Genomic DNA, 16254 nt, shown 5'->3' with positions numbered 1-16254 from the left:
ATGATTATGAAAACAGCAATTTTACCAGAATCAGAATGCTGATTTTAGGATCTGTCTCCCTTTTTCTCAGTTGACTTTTTCATCCTCAATATGTTTAGTCTGCAGAACAGGCATTACATCCTACTGCAAAGATTATAAGATGTCCTTGAAATTTGAAGAAAGACTGTTTTTCCCTGGGTTTGAGACTCTCATATTTGAAGCTAAAGACATTTTTGGTCCTGTAGTGCATACACTCAACCACATACCAATGCCACCACAAGATAAAAGCTTTAAACATTATGGGCTCTTTCATGCAAACTCCCTATAAATTACTCAGTAAAATTCAGTTTCCACATAGCTATTTCAGTAGTCTCAGGCATTAAAAAAGCACTAGTAGGGGCTGGGTTGTGGCTCAGAGGTAGAGAGCTAGCCTAGCAAGTGTGAGGCCCTGGGTTTGATCCTCGGCACCACATAAAAATGAATAAATAAAATAAAGATATTGTGTCTACCTACAACTGAAAAATAAATATATTAAAAAATATCCGTAATAGACATGGCCGTAAAGCAGAACATTTGGGAGGGAGAAGACTAAAGAAACAAGGAATAAAAGGATCTGAATCAGAAACACTCTCTACCAGCCAACAATGGGTGGAATTTATTGATAATATGAATATACCAGATGTTGTTCTGTGTACCCTAGACACAGCAATAAGCAAAAAAAGATAAAAGTCCCTATTGTTGATGAATATTATATTCACAAGGATCAAGGCAGACAGTAAATGTATGTGTGCATGTATATACACGTGTGCATGTATGTATTTTGTGTCTGGTGCTGGTAAGTGCTATGGGAAAGAATGAAGCAGGGTCCAGGGATAGAGGCCTACTGGGGTGGGATGGGGTAGAGAGCTGCTTTTTCATCTACAGTGGCCAAAGAAGCCCAGACCTAATGTGTATCATCTGGCCAAAATCCTAAAGGAAGTGTGTAGAGAGCTGAGGAAAGAGAGTGGCAAGTAAAAGGATTGCAAACCTGAGACTTCAGAGAAGAATTGTGTTTGCAAGTTCCCCAGGAATAGGTAGGGGGCCAATGTGGCTAAAGCCCAGCAAGCCAGGGTGGCAGTGTGAGGAGATGCCCAGGAGTGATGGGCATGGTTGGATGAGCAGAGGTGGGGCTGGCCAGAGCAGGAACTTTGGATTTTATTGAGTGAGATGAAAGGTCACTGCAGGGTGTGGATCCCTCTCCAGTGAAGGATCCCAGTGGTTAGCTGTGGAAGAGATGGTAGGATCAGGGGGACCAGTTAGGAGGCATTTACAGCAGTTCTGCCAGGGTAGGATGGTGACTTGGCTCAGGAAGAGTGCAGAGGACCTGGCCCGTGAGGGCTTCTGGAATGTCTTGAAAGTCTTGCCAACAGATTTGCTGATGGATTGGGTGAGGGTGTGGGGAAAAAAAGAGTAGAGAGAAGTAGCCATTTGCCAGAGCAGCGAACCTTCATAAAATGAATGAATGGCTTAAAAATATTTCTGCAAAAAAAGCTGTGCCCTGTAAGGGCTGGGGATGTGGCTCAGTGGTGGGGCGCTCGCCTAGCACATGCGTGGCCCTGGGTTCGATCCTCAGCACCACATAAATATAAATAAGTAAAATAAAGGTATTGTGTCCAACTACAACTAAAAAAATAAAATAAAAGAAACTGTGACCTGTAGATAAAACTAATCAGACAAATATAAATCAAAACAGAGAAATGGCAGAGTTCCTAATAAGTAAAATAATCAAGAAAATTACATGAAATAAAGATTTATATTCATGTTTTTAGTAGTCTCATCCAAGTAGATATCATTCCTTGAGCTTTTTAGCAAATGATAGTTTGAAGTCATCATGATTAATAAAACATACAATCATGATTTTTAAAATAAGCATAAGGGGTTTTAGTAATATAATTAAGACTAAAATTGTATTAAAAATCTTAATATTCTTAGCAATGTCAGCTTTACCATGTCCTTTTTTTTTTTAGGGATCAGGTCCAGGGCTTAGTACATGCTAGGCAAGAACACTGGGTGCTAGGTATCAAGTCCTGGGTTTTGTGCATGCTAGGCAAGAGCACTGGAGCACTGAGCCACACTCCTAGCCCCTAATATCTAATTTTGATACATACTTTGTAGTGTGTGTGTGTGTGTGTGTGTGTGTGGTGTGTGTGCGATTGTATGTGTATAAGAGGGGAAAATTGTGAAACAATTTATAAGTAAAAATATACATAAAATACAAGCATTCTCAGTAAATAGTCAGAAGTCATGGTTATAAATACAGAAAGTGTTGAAAACTCTTGCAGAAACATACCAAAAGCAAGACTTTAAGACTGGGTGTGGGGGTTTAATAGGTTCAGTGTGAAAGGGGCATAGAGAAGCAGATTTGAGGACATTAATTTGAATTTGCCTTTGAGTAATGCTTTCCAAGCGTTCTGCAAAAGGGAGCGGAGTCCATCCTCGTATCAATCCTGCGGAGTAAAGTCAGGAAAGCTGATAGGACTTTTCACTGGGAGTGGCTACATGGAGACTTGGGTTGAGATACTCTCCAGAGATACTCAGATAGAAAGTGACAGGGCCAGGATTCATGTAGGGCTTCTGGCTCCACAGACAGTTCTCCCTTAAGACACTCAATAAATATGCTTGATAAATTAAGTGCTTACTCTGGCTGAGTGTTAATAGGTGGTGTGGTGGGGCATCCAAAAGAGAGAGAAAGTCATCTCTCTATTCCCATGTAGTCTTTGGTCTGGAACTTGAGAAATGAAACAGATGCCTGTGGAACTTGCTGATTACATTTATAAAACAGTGCATTTGTAAAAGCAAAATACTGAATTTAGTCCAAAAAGACTTTGGGAGCAAACAGTATAAATTAGAGCATAATAGGATTTTGAACTCCTTTGGTGGTAAGAGGGTCCCAGTTCCAACCAACTTAATAAAGAAGGAAATGCACTAGCCCACAGATCTGATAATTAAAGGTTTGCAGGGTACAAACAGTGATGGTGGGAAGCCACGTATCTCCATCACTCAACATTGGTTTTCTCTGCCTTAGTTTTATTCCTAGGCCTGCTGTCACCAGGTGTTGGTAATTTGGTACCAGCAATTCCTGGCTAAATCCCACAAATTCATTTCTCACGGTAGAAAAGAAAGCACCTCTTTCCTGATGGTACCACCAAAGTAGGGCTCTCCCAGGCCTGGGTTTTGTGCCTGTGTCTGAACCAATCATCCATCACTGGGGCTGATCTCTGGTTGGGTTGTATGCCCACATTGAATGGAAGTGAAGTCAGCCACAACAGAAGGGCATGGACTAAGTCAGAAGAGGGTTGAAACAGAGAAAAACAGAGGTGTCCCCATTAGAAGGGAGAATGGCTGTCAGAGGGCTGTAATAAGGATTCATTATAACTGGATAAGATTCATGCAGGAAATAACTTTGTTCCCCAATTTGAGTACTTAAGTTTGTTTGCTTGTTTTTAATCTTAGGGAATTCTATACTAGGAGGGAGTTGGTGCAAGAGATTTGTGAAATGCAGTTGTATCCTACAGAACTTTTATACTGACATTTCTTTTCTTTCCTCCTTCTCTCTCTCCTCAATGATGGGGGTTGAATCCAGGGTCTCACACATGCTAGGCAAGTGCTCTACCACTGAGCTGCATCCCAACCCTCTTTTAAGTATTTTTTTTAAATATTTATTTATTTTTTAGGTGTAGATGGACACAACACAATGCCTTTATTTTTATGTGGTGCTGATAGTCGAACCTGAGTCCCACCCATGCTAGGCGAGCGCTCTACCGATGAGCCACAATCCCAGCCTTCTTTTAAATCTTAAAGACACTATTTATTCATTCAGGAATGCCCTGAGCTGAGACTTATCATCTCTTTATGGTGGCTTTTCTGGTTTTTGCTCTCCTGAAGACAGGGTCTTCCTATCTCTAGAGCCCTCAATGATAGCCTTTCAACTCTGTTCCCAGCCACTCCTGGCCTTTGTGATTACTTCTCCCTTTTAAAGGGCTGCCTTTAGCCATCTAAGAGCAACCTGTGATTGAAGAGTCAAGAAACTCATGGGCCCTTCCCCTCTCTTCCCCTGACTTCCCAAGTCGGCTCTCTCTTTTCAAGTTTGCATTTTTTGTCTTTCCACAGTGGTATGCGACATTCCCTAAGAAAGCCTTTCCACTCTCTAATATGCCTCAACAAATCTTCGCCCTATGCTTCCCAGTTATAATCACCTCCACTGACCCTGTTGACCACTAGCAGGACTTTGCATTTTGAAACCAGTCCTACGTTGCAAAGTCCTGCTCTAGAAGGCAGACAATCTATTTCCTGCTCTCCCAGCGGCCTTTATCTCTCCAGGCCCCTACTCCTATTGCTGTGGAGCAGGGATGATGAGATTCCCAGAGGAGAGCATTCACAAAGTGCTCTGAGTGCTTTGATGAAATTGATGAGGTAAACAGAAACAGATTTTGCAACCATTCTAGCCTGTAAGAATGATAAGTTGTATATATGCAGTGATTTTACCATTTAAAAAATAATGGACTTTGTCATTTTAAGTATTCTTTCCAGAGAGATTTATTTCTTGCTGTAAGAAAACAGAATGCTTGATTTGAAACGTTTTAAAAAATAAATACGGCTTGATAGCTTTTAAAACAGGACTTTCGTTATCAGTGATTGATTTAATATTTTGTTTAATCTTTCTAGCGTCTCTCCTGAAGGGCTTGAAACACGCCAATATTGTGCTTCTGCATGACATAATTCACACCAAAGAGACCCTGACATTCGTTTTTGAATACATGGTGAGTTATCCAGCATTTTATAACACATGAAGGAGAGGCCTGGTGCTTGTATAATGAATCTGTTAATATTTTATGGCATGGTAAAACTTTCATTACAATGTGGAAGGGAGCATGGAAATTTCCATTATATTGTGATTTGTGAAGCCTTAATGTTCCTGTATCCATCTTTAGTCCAGCTTCTTTGTCCACTCTTTTTATTTTTTATTTTTTTGATACTAGGGATTGAGCCCAGGGTTGCTGTACCACTGAGCCACACCCTAGCCCTTTTTATTTTTAATTTTGAGACAGGGTCTCTCTAAATTTCTAAATCTGGCCTCAAACTTGCAATCCTCTTGCCTTAGCCTCCCAAGTTGCTGTGATTTCAGGGATGTGCCACCACACTTGGCTTCCTTGTCCACTATTTTTGCTGTCTCTTTTCCTGTCTCCACCAATAATAAACTAGGATTTTGAATTTGCCTTCTACATAAAATTTTGCCCTTTAAAAACAACCTATTTTTAATCACTAGTTGAGCAGAACCCAACATTTATTTCATTGATAACCAAGATATGTCACAAATATTTTAAAATTATATGTAAGCTTATTAAAGAACAACTCATTTTGTACTTTTAAAAGAAAAAGATTCAAATGAGCAAAAAGAAATCACAAGGAGCATGTACTTGCCTTGCCTCCAAGGATCCTTGGAGGGTGAAAAATTCCTGTGTTGTGTTCAGTGCCAGTCATTCATAATGAGCATCTCCATTTGTGCCAAGAAACAGGCTTCCTTCTATAAGCAGCCTGTCAGAAAGACACATTGTGTTTGACCTTAACAGTGTAGTCTCAGAAAACCTGGTTATATTCCTTTAACACCTTGGTCTCAAAATCCTTAACTTCATCATTCGTCCTTCATGGTCAGGTCTGTGGTCTGCTTTAGGACAACATCCCAGCACCCCTGACTTCACTCTTGTCTTCTCTTCCTCTGCTGCTCCATTCAGCACACAGACCTGGCCCAGTATATGTCTCAGCATCCAGGAGGGCTTCATCCTCACAACGTCAGGGTGAGTACTGCAAAGGTCAGGCTTTCCTGTCCATAGCAGATTTTTTTTTTTTTTTGGTCCTAGGGATTGAACTCAGGGGCACTCACCACTGAGATACATCCCCAGCCCTATTTTGTATTTTATTTAGAGCCAGGGTCTCACTGAGTTGCTTAGCACCTCACCTTTGCTGAGGCTGGCTTTGAACTCGCAATCCTCCTGCCTCAGCTTCCCAAGCTGCTGGGTTACAGGCATGCACCACCATAGTCCAGCTACAACAGAAGAATTTGGAAACAGATTTACATCACATAGCCAAGTACCATGACACCAAATAAGAGATGGTCCTCACTGATATTTTAGAGAAACATCAAATAAATAAATAGTTGTCCCTTGAGAACTGGAGCAATATCTAGCTATTTTCTGGGTAATGTAACCCTGTCAGTCATCAACATCATGTCAAGGTGTCCTCAGAAATATAAACTAATTAAAAAGGATTATATTAAAAGAAAAGAAATTAAGGTAGGTCTTCATAAAATAAATGCCTTTTTCATGGGAGACTACTGTGGCCCATGATAAAATTTGCATTGCTTGTTCTAGTGGATCCTATTATACATATGGGACTAAATTCCATTTTCTCAGTCATTAGAATAGAAATAATAGTAAATGCTTAACTAGCAGTAATTCTACATTATAAATTTTAGAAGTCATTTATATTTCATACTTTCTACTCCCTAAGGTTTTATTGGCATTAATTAATTGATCAACTCTTAGAATAACCATATGAGATTTGTATAGGATATATTTATTCATTGAACTAATATTTATGTATTCATTTATTCATTCACTCAAGAAATACTGAGTACTCAGTGTTATATTAAGTTCTATAGTTTTAATAACAAGTTATGTTTCTTATTTTCAATGAGCCTAAAGTGAAATAAGATACATGGACTCAACTAGGCAGTTTGAAGTGCAGTACTAAGAACTATATACACGTTAACTAAGAATATTATGGAAATACATGGTGAGTGGACCTAACCTAGTCTTGGGTCTGGTAGGGAAGATTGAGGACAAAACCTGTAGAGTGGGAAAAAAAAAATAATATAACTATGGATGATGAGATAACGAACTAACCAGGGAAACCAAGAAGGAATGTCTAGTCTGTTGAGGACTCTGCTAAGGATGAAGTCCATTAACTCATCTGCATGACGATGGGATTTATTTTTTTATGTCAGTGTTTAGCAATTTGAATGGAGGACAATTGGAGAAAGTAAACATTTGGACTGATCCAGAGTTAGTTTTACCAGACCCGTGAAAAGAAAAGCCAGGTAAGCAAGAGGAGATGAGGAGATTGCTAAAGTGATGGTCAGCAGCTTCTAGACAGTGTCTAAACTGAAGATAGGAAGTGAAGCTAAGCAGTTGCTCAGTAGAGGATGGAAGGGCCAAGGAACCGGAGTGTTGATTAAACAGAAGACCAGGCAGAAGAAAGATAACGGAGAAGGACAGGTTTTCAGGTCTGAGTGACTTACATAACCAGACACTGTCCAAAATGATGACAATGATAAAAAGATACAGGCATGATTCCTGACCTTCAGGACCTTGCACCTAAAAACAGAAGATAAGATATATACACTGGTGTTACCGTGGGACATTTGTGAATTATGCCAAGTAAGAAATGAGACCTGGTACTGTAGACTTGCAAAGAAGACTGCTGGAAAAGTTTCAAGCTTTAAAAGATGCACTGCATTTGAAGAGGCTGGAATAGCACAAGATGGTCCTGGGGGAGGGAATGCTCTCAGAAAAGGCACAGAGTGGGAAGTCAAGGATGTGCTTAAGGAAGAGGGACCCTGAGTTCTGCCCTGTTAGGGCTAGAAGCACTACAGTGTTTTTCAGTCTACAGGTTCTTACCAATGAGTGGGTCATAAAATCAATTTGGTGATTAGCAACCAGCATTTTAAAAACAAAATAAAATGAATGAGAAGCGAATAGAAAACATTATAATGCATTTCACTTAGAGCAAATATTATTTTGTGCAACTTTTGTTCTGGTTGTAACCATACTTATATTTATGTATGGAGATAAATGCTGGATGTGTATGTATTTCTTACTGTGGATTGCAGTCAACAAAGCTTCAAGGCACAGGGCTGGTCTGACTTACTTATTTTGCATACAAGGGATCCAGAATTTGAGAGGACCACTATAATGCCTGAGTTCATGGAACCAGACTTACTGTTACTAAAAGTGACACCTGGTTAAAATTCTTTTCTATAAGTGCCATACTGCATTTTTTGTTATGTTGGCCTGAAATACAGAGAATATTAGTGAAATAGGGTATACAGTCTAGGGAAATAGATTAGGTGGCTGAGAGCCTTATTTTCTCAGAGGTATGGACTTTATTCCTTAGTATAGTCATTACAGGGGTTTGAGTTCAGAGAGAATGACACAATCAGAAGGAAATGTTTAGGACTGTGATCTGTGGGATGGATGAAAGGGAAACAGAGGCTAGAGTCAGAGATTCCAGTTAGGAGTTATCTAGGATGTAGTCTAGTCTAGCACTTCTCAAACTCTATTGGCAGACAAGTTACCAGGGGATCTGATTCAGTATGTCTAAAGTTAAGCCTGAGTTTCTGCATTTCTGACATAATCCAAAGTGATACAGATGCTGCTGGTGAAGGACCAAACATTGGGTGGCATGGATATAGGTAAAAAGTCATAAAGGCCTAAATTATGGTAGTGATGGTAAGAATGGAAAGAACTGTGAAAAACAATAATAAAGAAGAGTTTACTTTGGGCTTGAGGGCTAACTGGGCACAAGGAAGAAAAGGATGGGGCTGTTCAAAATCATTTTGAACTTGATTGACAAGGAGAATTATAGCTTTATTAATAGAAATAGGAGAAGTTGGTTTGGGGAGGGAGAAGAGTCCTGTGAAGACATGTCCAGTTGAGATGGGATACCCAAAGGGGATGAGCAGCAGGCAATTGAGGAGGATCTTGGTGCTCAGGAGGGAGCTGTGAGCTGGAGATGTAGATCTGATGGTAGTTAACTCATGAATTTTGGAGTAAAAGACAGGAGAGTAGGCAGACATGGTGGCGCATGCCTGTAATCCCAGCAGGTCAGGAGGCTGAGACAGGAGGATTGCAGGTTCAAAGCCAGCCTCAGCAACAGTGAAGCACTAAGCAATTCAGTGAGACCCTATCTCTAAATAATATCAAATAGGGCTGGGGATGTGGCTCAGTGGTCAAGTGCCCCTGAGTTCAATCTCCAGTACAAAAAAAAAGGAGAGTAGATAACCAAAAGTGCATCAAGAGAAGAGGATTGAGGATGGAACTTTCAGTTTAAGGATAAGAGGGACAGGATAGCAAGTGACAAAAGGGAGCAGCTTTCAGGAATGTACACAACCTGATAAATACTTTGTCATGGAAGTCAAGAGGGGCATGGTGGAGAGTATCACCAATACAAGAAATACAGTTAAAAAATCATCCTCTTCGGAGGTCCTGGAGTTGGGGCTGCAATTGTTTGAGGGGATGTGACATCAGTGGTCAGGGGACTGAGAGAAACTACTAATGTTCCTGTGGAACTGCATTTGAATTTTATAAAAACGTAATGGATAGAGAGGAGAAAACCTATAGTGGCGGTGAAGACCCTGATGCCATCTATGTCACACTGATATCTTCTGATGGTCATGAATATGTTGTAAAAAGAGAACGTACACTAAAATGGCCCAAGTCAGTCTGCCAGAAATGAAACCATTGAGGTCAGTTTTAGAGAGATCCTTCACATGTGCTATCAAAAGTGTACACAGCTCCACTGAGATTCCTGAATTCCCAATTGCACCTGAAATTGCACTGGAACTGCTGATGGCTGGAACTTCCCAGATGGTAAAATAAAATAAATTATAATAAAAGAATCATCCTCTTGGCTTCAAGGGCTTTGTAGATCTGTGAGGGATACACTAATAAGCAGAGGAACTTATTGGGGGTATATGGAGGCAAAAAGGAAAAAGTAATCCAATCAAAGCAGGTGGGAGTGGGGATGATTTCCCCAGGATGGAGGCACTAGTGAAAATGTCAGAATGCCAGAGAAGGCATGGAACAGGCCCGAGACCAAAGCTAATTCAGTAAGGCTAGAGTTTAAAGTAAGCAGACTTAGGGATGGGTAAAGATGAGATAATGAGTAGGAGCCTGTGTCATTCTGTGCCACATGAGGACCCATTAAATGGTTTTAAACAAGAAAGGAGTAAACTCAGATATTCTTTTTGTAAAGCTCATGATGATAACAAGTGTGGTGATTGAAAGGAGGGAAATACTCTTTAAAAATATTGTATTATCCAGACCCAACATCCTCCTTGATTTATCCTACCTGTGCCACCCCCAACTCCCACTCACACAGTATGTAGGCTTCTCTTCCTCTGCTCATTCCCTAAGTGCTGGTGCCTACCAGTCTCAGCCTTGACCGTGAGGCTAATCGGCACAACGGTGGTGCCATGTGAGGTGATGGTGGAGGGAAGTGGCTCCATATGTGATCAGCTACCTACCCAGCATTGACTGGAAAAGGAAGTGTTGGAAAGAACTGTTCTGGCTTTGAGTATTAAGGGGGATGGTGGTGCCATTTGCTGAGATAAAGGAATAGGAAGACAATGGATATTGAAGGTACAGTGAATGATGCTCGGACCTGCTGAGTGAGGAGATGATGGGATGTCCAGGTGAACATCAGGCCATGTGAGTCTAAAGGCCAGGAAAGAGATCAGAGTTGGAGATAAAGGTTTCAAATGGTCAGAATATGGGTGTTCCCTGAAGTCCTGTCTATGGGTAAGGTGGTGAAGGGAGAGTATATAGACCTATAAGAGAGGAAGGTCAAGGACAGAGCCCTAAGGTACATCAGCATATTAGAGATTAGTAGAAGTGGAACCTATGAAAAGAACAGCCAGAAAGTCAGGAGGAAAATGAGGAGATTGGGGAACCAGGAGGAGAGAGAGAGTATTACAAATGAAAACATGGTCAACAATGCCAAACGCTGCAGAGATAAGAAATGAAAGGAATCTATTGGATTTCATGGCAAAAGGCATTGGTGATCATGGCCTTTTGTAGAAAAACCTCTTTCTAGGCCTCACCGTCAAAGCCTTTATATAAGGGTATGAAATTCACATTTTAAAGGACAGTTTCATGTGATGGCGAGATCCATCATGTAACCATGGAGTCCGTAGCCACAGTAGACCTGAGAAGCAGATCAGGGATGCTGGGGAGATTGACTAGACTCACTCTCCTGGGCACTGATGTCCTGAGGCAACAGCTGTGATTCAGATGACCACGTCTTCAGTGTGATAGACAGGGAACAGGAACTGACTAGATGACAGTGAAGAGAGGTAGAAGAAGACTAGCTGAACGCATGAAAATCTAAGAGATACCTAAAATTAAGGGTAGAGAAGTAATGCTTCTGTTGTTTGTTTGTTTGTTTTTGAGGTACTGGGGGTGGAACTCAGGGTCCCTCTACCACTGAATTATATTTGTAGTTCTTTTTTAAATTTTATTTTGAGACTGGGTCTTGCTAAGTTGACCAGGCTGACCTGGAATTTGCAATCTTCCTGCCTCAGCCTCTCAAGTAGCTAGGATTACAGGTGAATGCCACCATACCTAGAAAAAGTAATGGTTTTGAAGTGATATTGGGAAGGGAGAGGTAGCATATCCTACCTTTAGTGATCAAAATTATGAGGAAGTTGTAGAAAAACTAGCATATAAAAAAAGAAAAGAAAAAATTCAATAATAAATCTAAAAAAAAAATGAAAAGTAAAGAAAAACTAGCATCTACTAGAGAATAATGCAAGGAAGCAGTGAACTCACATCTCATTGAAGGAAAGGAGGCAGAAAAAAAATCATTAGAGCTTAGTCTTTGGAGTGTTTGCAACCAGGATTGAGGAGTAAAGAGTAAAGAATGAAATGGTTCGGAAAAGAAAAGAGCAACAGATACTGGGTTCGGTGACAGGAAAAGCAGAGCCATATGGAGATGAGGTTATAGGAGAGAAGGCAATAGTTAGAGACTTACATATTGAAAAGTGACCAAGAAAAACAGGGTGGAATCCTAGTGATTTGCCTTTGTTAGTCAGCTTTGTGTCACTGTAACAAAGCACCTGGGACAATCAATTCAGAGGAGGAAAGATTTTTGGCTCAGGGTTTCAGTCCATGGTCACTTGCCTTTGGGGTTTTTGTGTTGTTGTTTTGGTCAGGGAGCCTGTGGTAATGCAGAACATCATAGTGGGAGAATGTGGTGGAAGAGGCTTCTCACTTCATGGAAACAGGGAAAAGAGAGAGAAAGAGAGATCTAGAACAAAATATACCCTTCCAGATCATGCCCCCAGTGACACATTTCCCCCAAGTAGCCCCCCACCTCCCATAGTTTCCACTACCTCCCAGTAGTCCATTCAATTATGAGCCCATCCAATTAATCCATTAATCCATGGATGAGATCAGAGCCCTTGTAATCCAATCACTTCCCCAAAGCCCCAAATCTGAACATCACTGTATTAGGGACTAGCCTTCAATACATGAAGCTTTGGGCCACTCTCCATGTCAAAACATGATAGCTGCTGGGCACTGTGGTGCATTCCTGTAACCCCAGAGGCTCAAGAGGCTGAGGCAGGAGGATCATGGGTTCAAAGCCAGCCTCAGCAACAGCAAGGTTGCTAAGCAACTCAGTGAGACCCTGTCTGTAAATAAAATACAAAATAGGGCTGGGGATGTGGCTCAATGGTCGAGTGCCTCTGAGTTCAATCCCTGGTACTTCCCATCCCCCCCCCAAAATGACATTCTTTTTTAGATTTTTAGTATGAGTCCTAGGGACCCTGATAAGTGGCAGGAGGCAGGCTTCCCTGCACATAGCAGGCTAAATGATTCAATTATGGTTTTGAGGGACTCTAGCCCAGATGGCACTAGCCCAGTGGAATTATTTTGTTCCCCTCAAACCTTACTGTGTTGGAAACAGGTCTAACCCGTGGGCTATGGGAAGTCTCTTTGGAAAGAGTCGCCCACGGTCTGGCTTGACTTTGAGAAAACCCCATAGGATTTGGCGATAGCAATGATGGAGTAATTGTTGAAGGAAGAATCCAGGTTGTGAAGGATGAAAGAGTGAGTGGGTGGTGAGCTTAGTCAGCACACACTGCAGTTTTAAGAATTGTGGCTACAAAATACTATACCTTGATGCCGTAGGGCTTTGCCATTTACAATGCTTAGAGGTACCTGAAGAGGCAGAGAAGCAAGGCGCTGAGCAGCAAGAAGGTAGGAGGTGGGTGTAACTAATTAGTAAGACCTGTCTACACTTGGGACATGAAAGGCATTTCAAGCTGACCCACCAAGAAGCTGTGTCTCTGACTCAGCCAGCTGACTCTTTCCTTCTTGTCATGTTTTAATTTCCTGTCTTTTCTCAGGTTGGTATAGTGGAGTCAGGCAGTCCTGAATTTGAGTCTGTGCCTTGCCTTGTGTCTAGTTTCTAGACTCTTCCTAGACATTTTTTTTTTCTCCCTGGCACTGGAGGAATTCAGCATACTCTTCCACTGAGCTACATCTCCAGTCCTTGTTATTTTTAAATTTTGAGACAGGGTCTTGCTAGGGTGGCCTCAAACTTTCAATCCTCCTGCCTCGGCCTCCCCAGTGGCTGGGATAACAGGCATACACCCACTGTGCCCTGCTCTAGACATATTTTTAAAGTTTCCTGAGTCCTGGTTTTCTTATCTGTAAACTGAGGACAAGTTGTCTTCCAAAGGCTGGAATGCTCTCTGGCCACCATATTCCTATCTACTGTCTCTCACCTGTCTTCATCTCCCTCTTTCCTTCATCCCTTCTCATTGAAAGAGCATACTACGATACCTTATCTTTTGCCTAAAATTTCAAATTGCTTCTTTTTATTGTCTTGTCTATGAAAATTTCTATTTATACCAATTGGAAGTTTTGAATGTTAGCATAGGAATTTTGTGCTTTAGTAGCTTATTGGTAAATGGTAAATTGAGGTACCAGAAACATAAAGTGTTGGAAAGACTCATAGGAACAGTGAACATTTGAAGAAAGAGTCATATGAAAAAAAAATTTGGAGGGTGGTGGTGCTGGGGGCCTCATACATGCTAGATGAGTGCTTCAGCACTAAACTACATTCTCAGCCCAAGAAATTTCTAACTTTTTTTTTCAGTATTAGATATGAACCCAGGGCCTTAAGCATGCCAGGCAAATGCTCTACCACAGACCCATATCCCCAGATATCTATTATATAGAGAGATTCAGATACACTGGCATATAAGCTTGCCTGTCTCCTGCTTTGGTTGGACCATGCTGCTCATTAACTTGGCTCCAATGTCTCCATGTCATTGTTAGGTTAGCCCTGCTCCTAGTAGCTCTGAAGTTCCTAGTTTTCAAATTGCCACGAGAAAAGTGGATTTATCCACACACCTCTGCAGATGCCATTTTGCCTGTGTTCCCAGGAATGCTGGGCCTGGCCTTTTCTTTTCTAAACTGTTAGAACATGTTCCCAGTTGGCAGAGATCTTTGTAAACACTGATGTTGGTGTTTGGATTCTCATTGCCAGTGGCACTGGAAAATAGCAAGAGACACATTAGTTTTTCCTTGTAAGCTTTTACATCGATGGGAATTTAGTAATGTCTTTGGTTTCTGTGCTTCACAATCACAAGGGAAAAAAATTTGTTTTCAGTGCTGAGGATGAAACCCAGGGCTTCGTGCATGCTAGGCAAGCACTCTACCACTGAGCTGCACCTCTGGCCTCCATGTGAAACATTTTAAAATTGTGGCCTGGAATGAATTTTTGCTTTTTCCACCAGTACCACCACTCTTTCTCCTTTCTTCTCCCTACTATTGATTCCTTATTTTCTTTTGATTTTTTTGGAGGGGGGTTCATTTCGCTTGGTCTCTCTTCCTTCTTAATCTGTACTATGTATAGATTTTTAGCTTTGAATTTAAGACTTTAAAATTAAGTTTAAAAAGATAATGATTCCTTTCTTTCCTAACATCATCGAAGGATCTATTTCCCAGCCAGGTCTCCTTGCATTGTGTTTCAAAGAGGGTTTCATATCAGAATCTGGAAAACTTTCATAATTGAAAACTTTAGAATATCATTTCCAGGTCAACTTTGATCTTATATGCCAAATTCATTGGTGGGGGGAATATTATATCTTTCACATCTAAATCAATAACTAGTGTTCCAAGGGAAACTTCAAAGTTTGGCTTTATATTTTTAAGGAAGGGTAATTCCTGCAGTGTCAAAGAAATGAGATGTCAGGAGAAGCCAGAATCCCTTTGTTTAGGATGTGGTCTAGTTACTAGATTTTCTTTATCCTTTTTTTCCTCCCTCTGAATAAATGTAAAGTCCTTTTCTCTCTCTCTCTCTCTCTCTCTCTCTCTCTCTCTCTCAAGAGACACTTCCACTATATTCTTTCAGATGCCTGTTTTTGATTTAGAGGAGAAGTCAACACATAGTGGCTCAAATGTCCTTAGGTTTGGTGTTCATTCCTTCCAGCTTTTCATGTTTCAACTTTTGCGGGGCCTGGCGTACATCCACCACCAACACGTCCTTCACAGGGACCTGAAACCTCAGAACTTGCTCATCAGTCACCTGGGAGAGCTCAAACTGGCTGATTTCGGTAAGTCGCCCCTCAGGTCTTTTTCTGGGCTGTGAACAATGATGCTTTTGTGTATATGGACTAGTCCTGGCCTTTGAAAACTTGGGGGCTGGGAAGGAGATGCCCAATGAGGATATCAGATAACTACCATCCAGGAAGTGTGAGGCAAGAGAGAGAGTGGAGATCAACAGCTTCTTAGGATTCCGTCAAGCCCAAATCTAGTCAGATGCCCCAAAACTTAGGCATCCCCTACACCCTTGCTGCCATTTTTTAATATAGTGGCATTGGCAGAGTAGACTCTACTCAGTAGGTTTCCCTACATCTGAGTGGATATTACAAATTCTGTTAGAATAGATCAAGGTTATCCCAGGATAAAGAGGTTACCTCCAGACTATAGCACGGACTCTTGCAGGAATGGACACTTTTTCCTGCTCACCTAAGTATCTACAGAAGTGTGACTGTGTTCTCATCAAAGTGACAGATTTCCTCTGAGTATCACTATTATCTTTCCATTTTAGCATTTATCACAGTTCATAATTATATTCACATACCAATGCATGCACATACACACACACACACACACACGTACACACGAATACACACACATGCCCATACACAAATGTACATACATGTAGCTTTTTCTCTTCCACTAGAGCATAAGCATTATGAGGGCAGCTGGGATTAGATTTGCTTATCATTTTATCCCTACTGCCCTGTACCACACTAGGTGCTCAATAAATGCTTGTTGACAAACTGATTCCATGAGAGTGGAGGAACCACTCTTCTCTGTTTGACAAATGTCAAATGGTAGTGCTGTAGCTGCAGGATTTTATTATGAGGTAGTAGCATTCATC

General features: G+C 41.1%; 1 protein-coding gene and 1 pseudogene across 2 annotated transcripts in view; both read left to right on the top strand.

Moving 5' to 3' along the window:
• The window catches only part of Cdk15 (cyclin dependent kinase 15), an 85138-nt gene that overhangs the window by 13630 nt on the left and 55254 nt on the right, over positions 1–16254 (top strand). For both annotated transcript variants that reach the window (XM_027941844.2, XM_027941843.3), the window contains exons 5-7: positions 4684–4778; positions 5751–5813; positions 15298–15421. In XM_027941844.2, coding sequence (XP_027797645.2) covers positions 4684–4778; positions 5751–5813; positions 15298–15421 — 282 coding nt within the window. The remainder of the gene's footprint in view (positions 1–4683; positions 4779–5750; positions 5814–15297; positions 15422–16254) is intronic.
• Positions 9391–9674, top strand: LOC114097844 (elongin-C pseudogene; annotated as a pseudogene).

The sequence above is a fragment of the Marmota flaviventris genome, chromosome 11 (assembly GCF_047511675.1).
Source record: "Marmota flaviventris isolate mMarFla1 chromosome 11, mMarFla1.hap1, whole genome shotgun sequence".
Taxonomy (NCBI): Eukaryota; Metazoa; Chordata; class Mammalia; order Rodentia; family Sciuridae; genus Marmota; species Marmota flaviventris.
The sequence above is the reverse complement of the archived record's forward strand: the minus strand, read 5'-3'. Positions and strand labels throughout refer to the sequence as shown.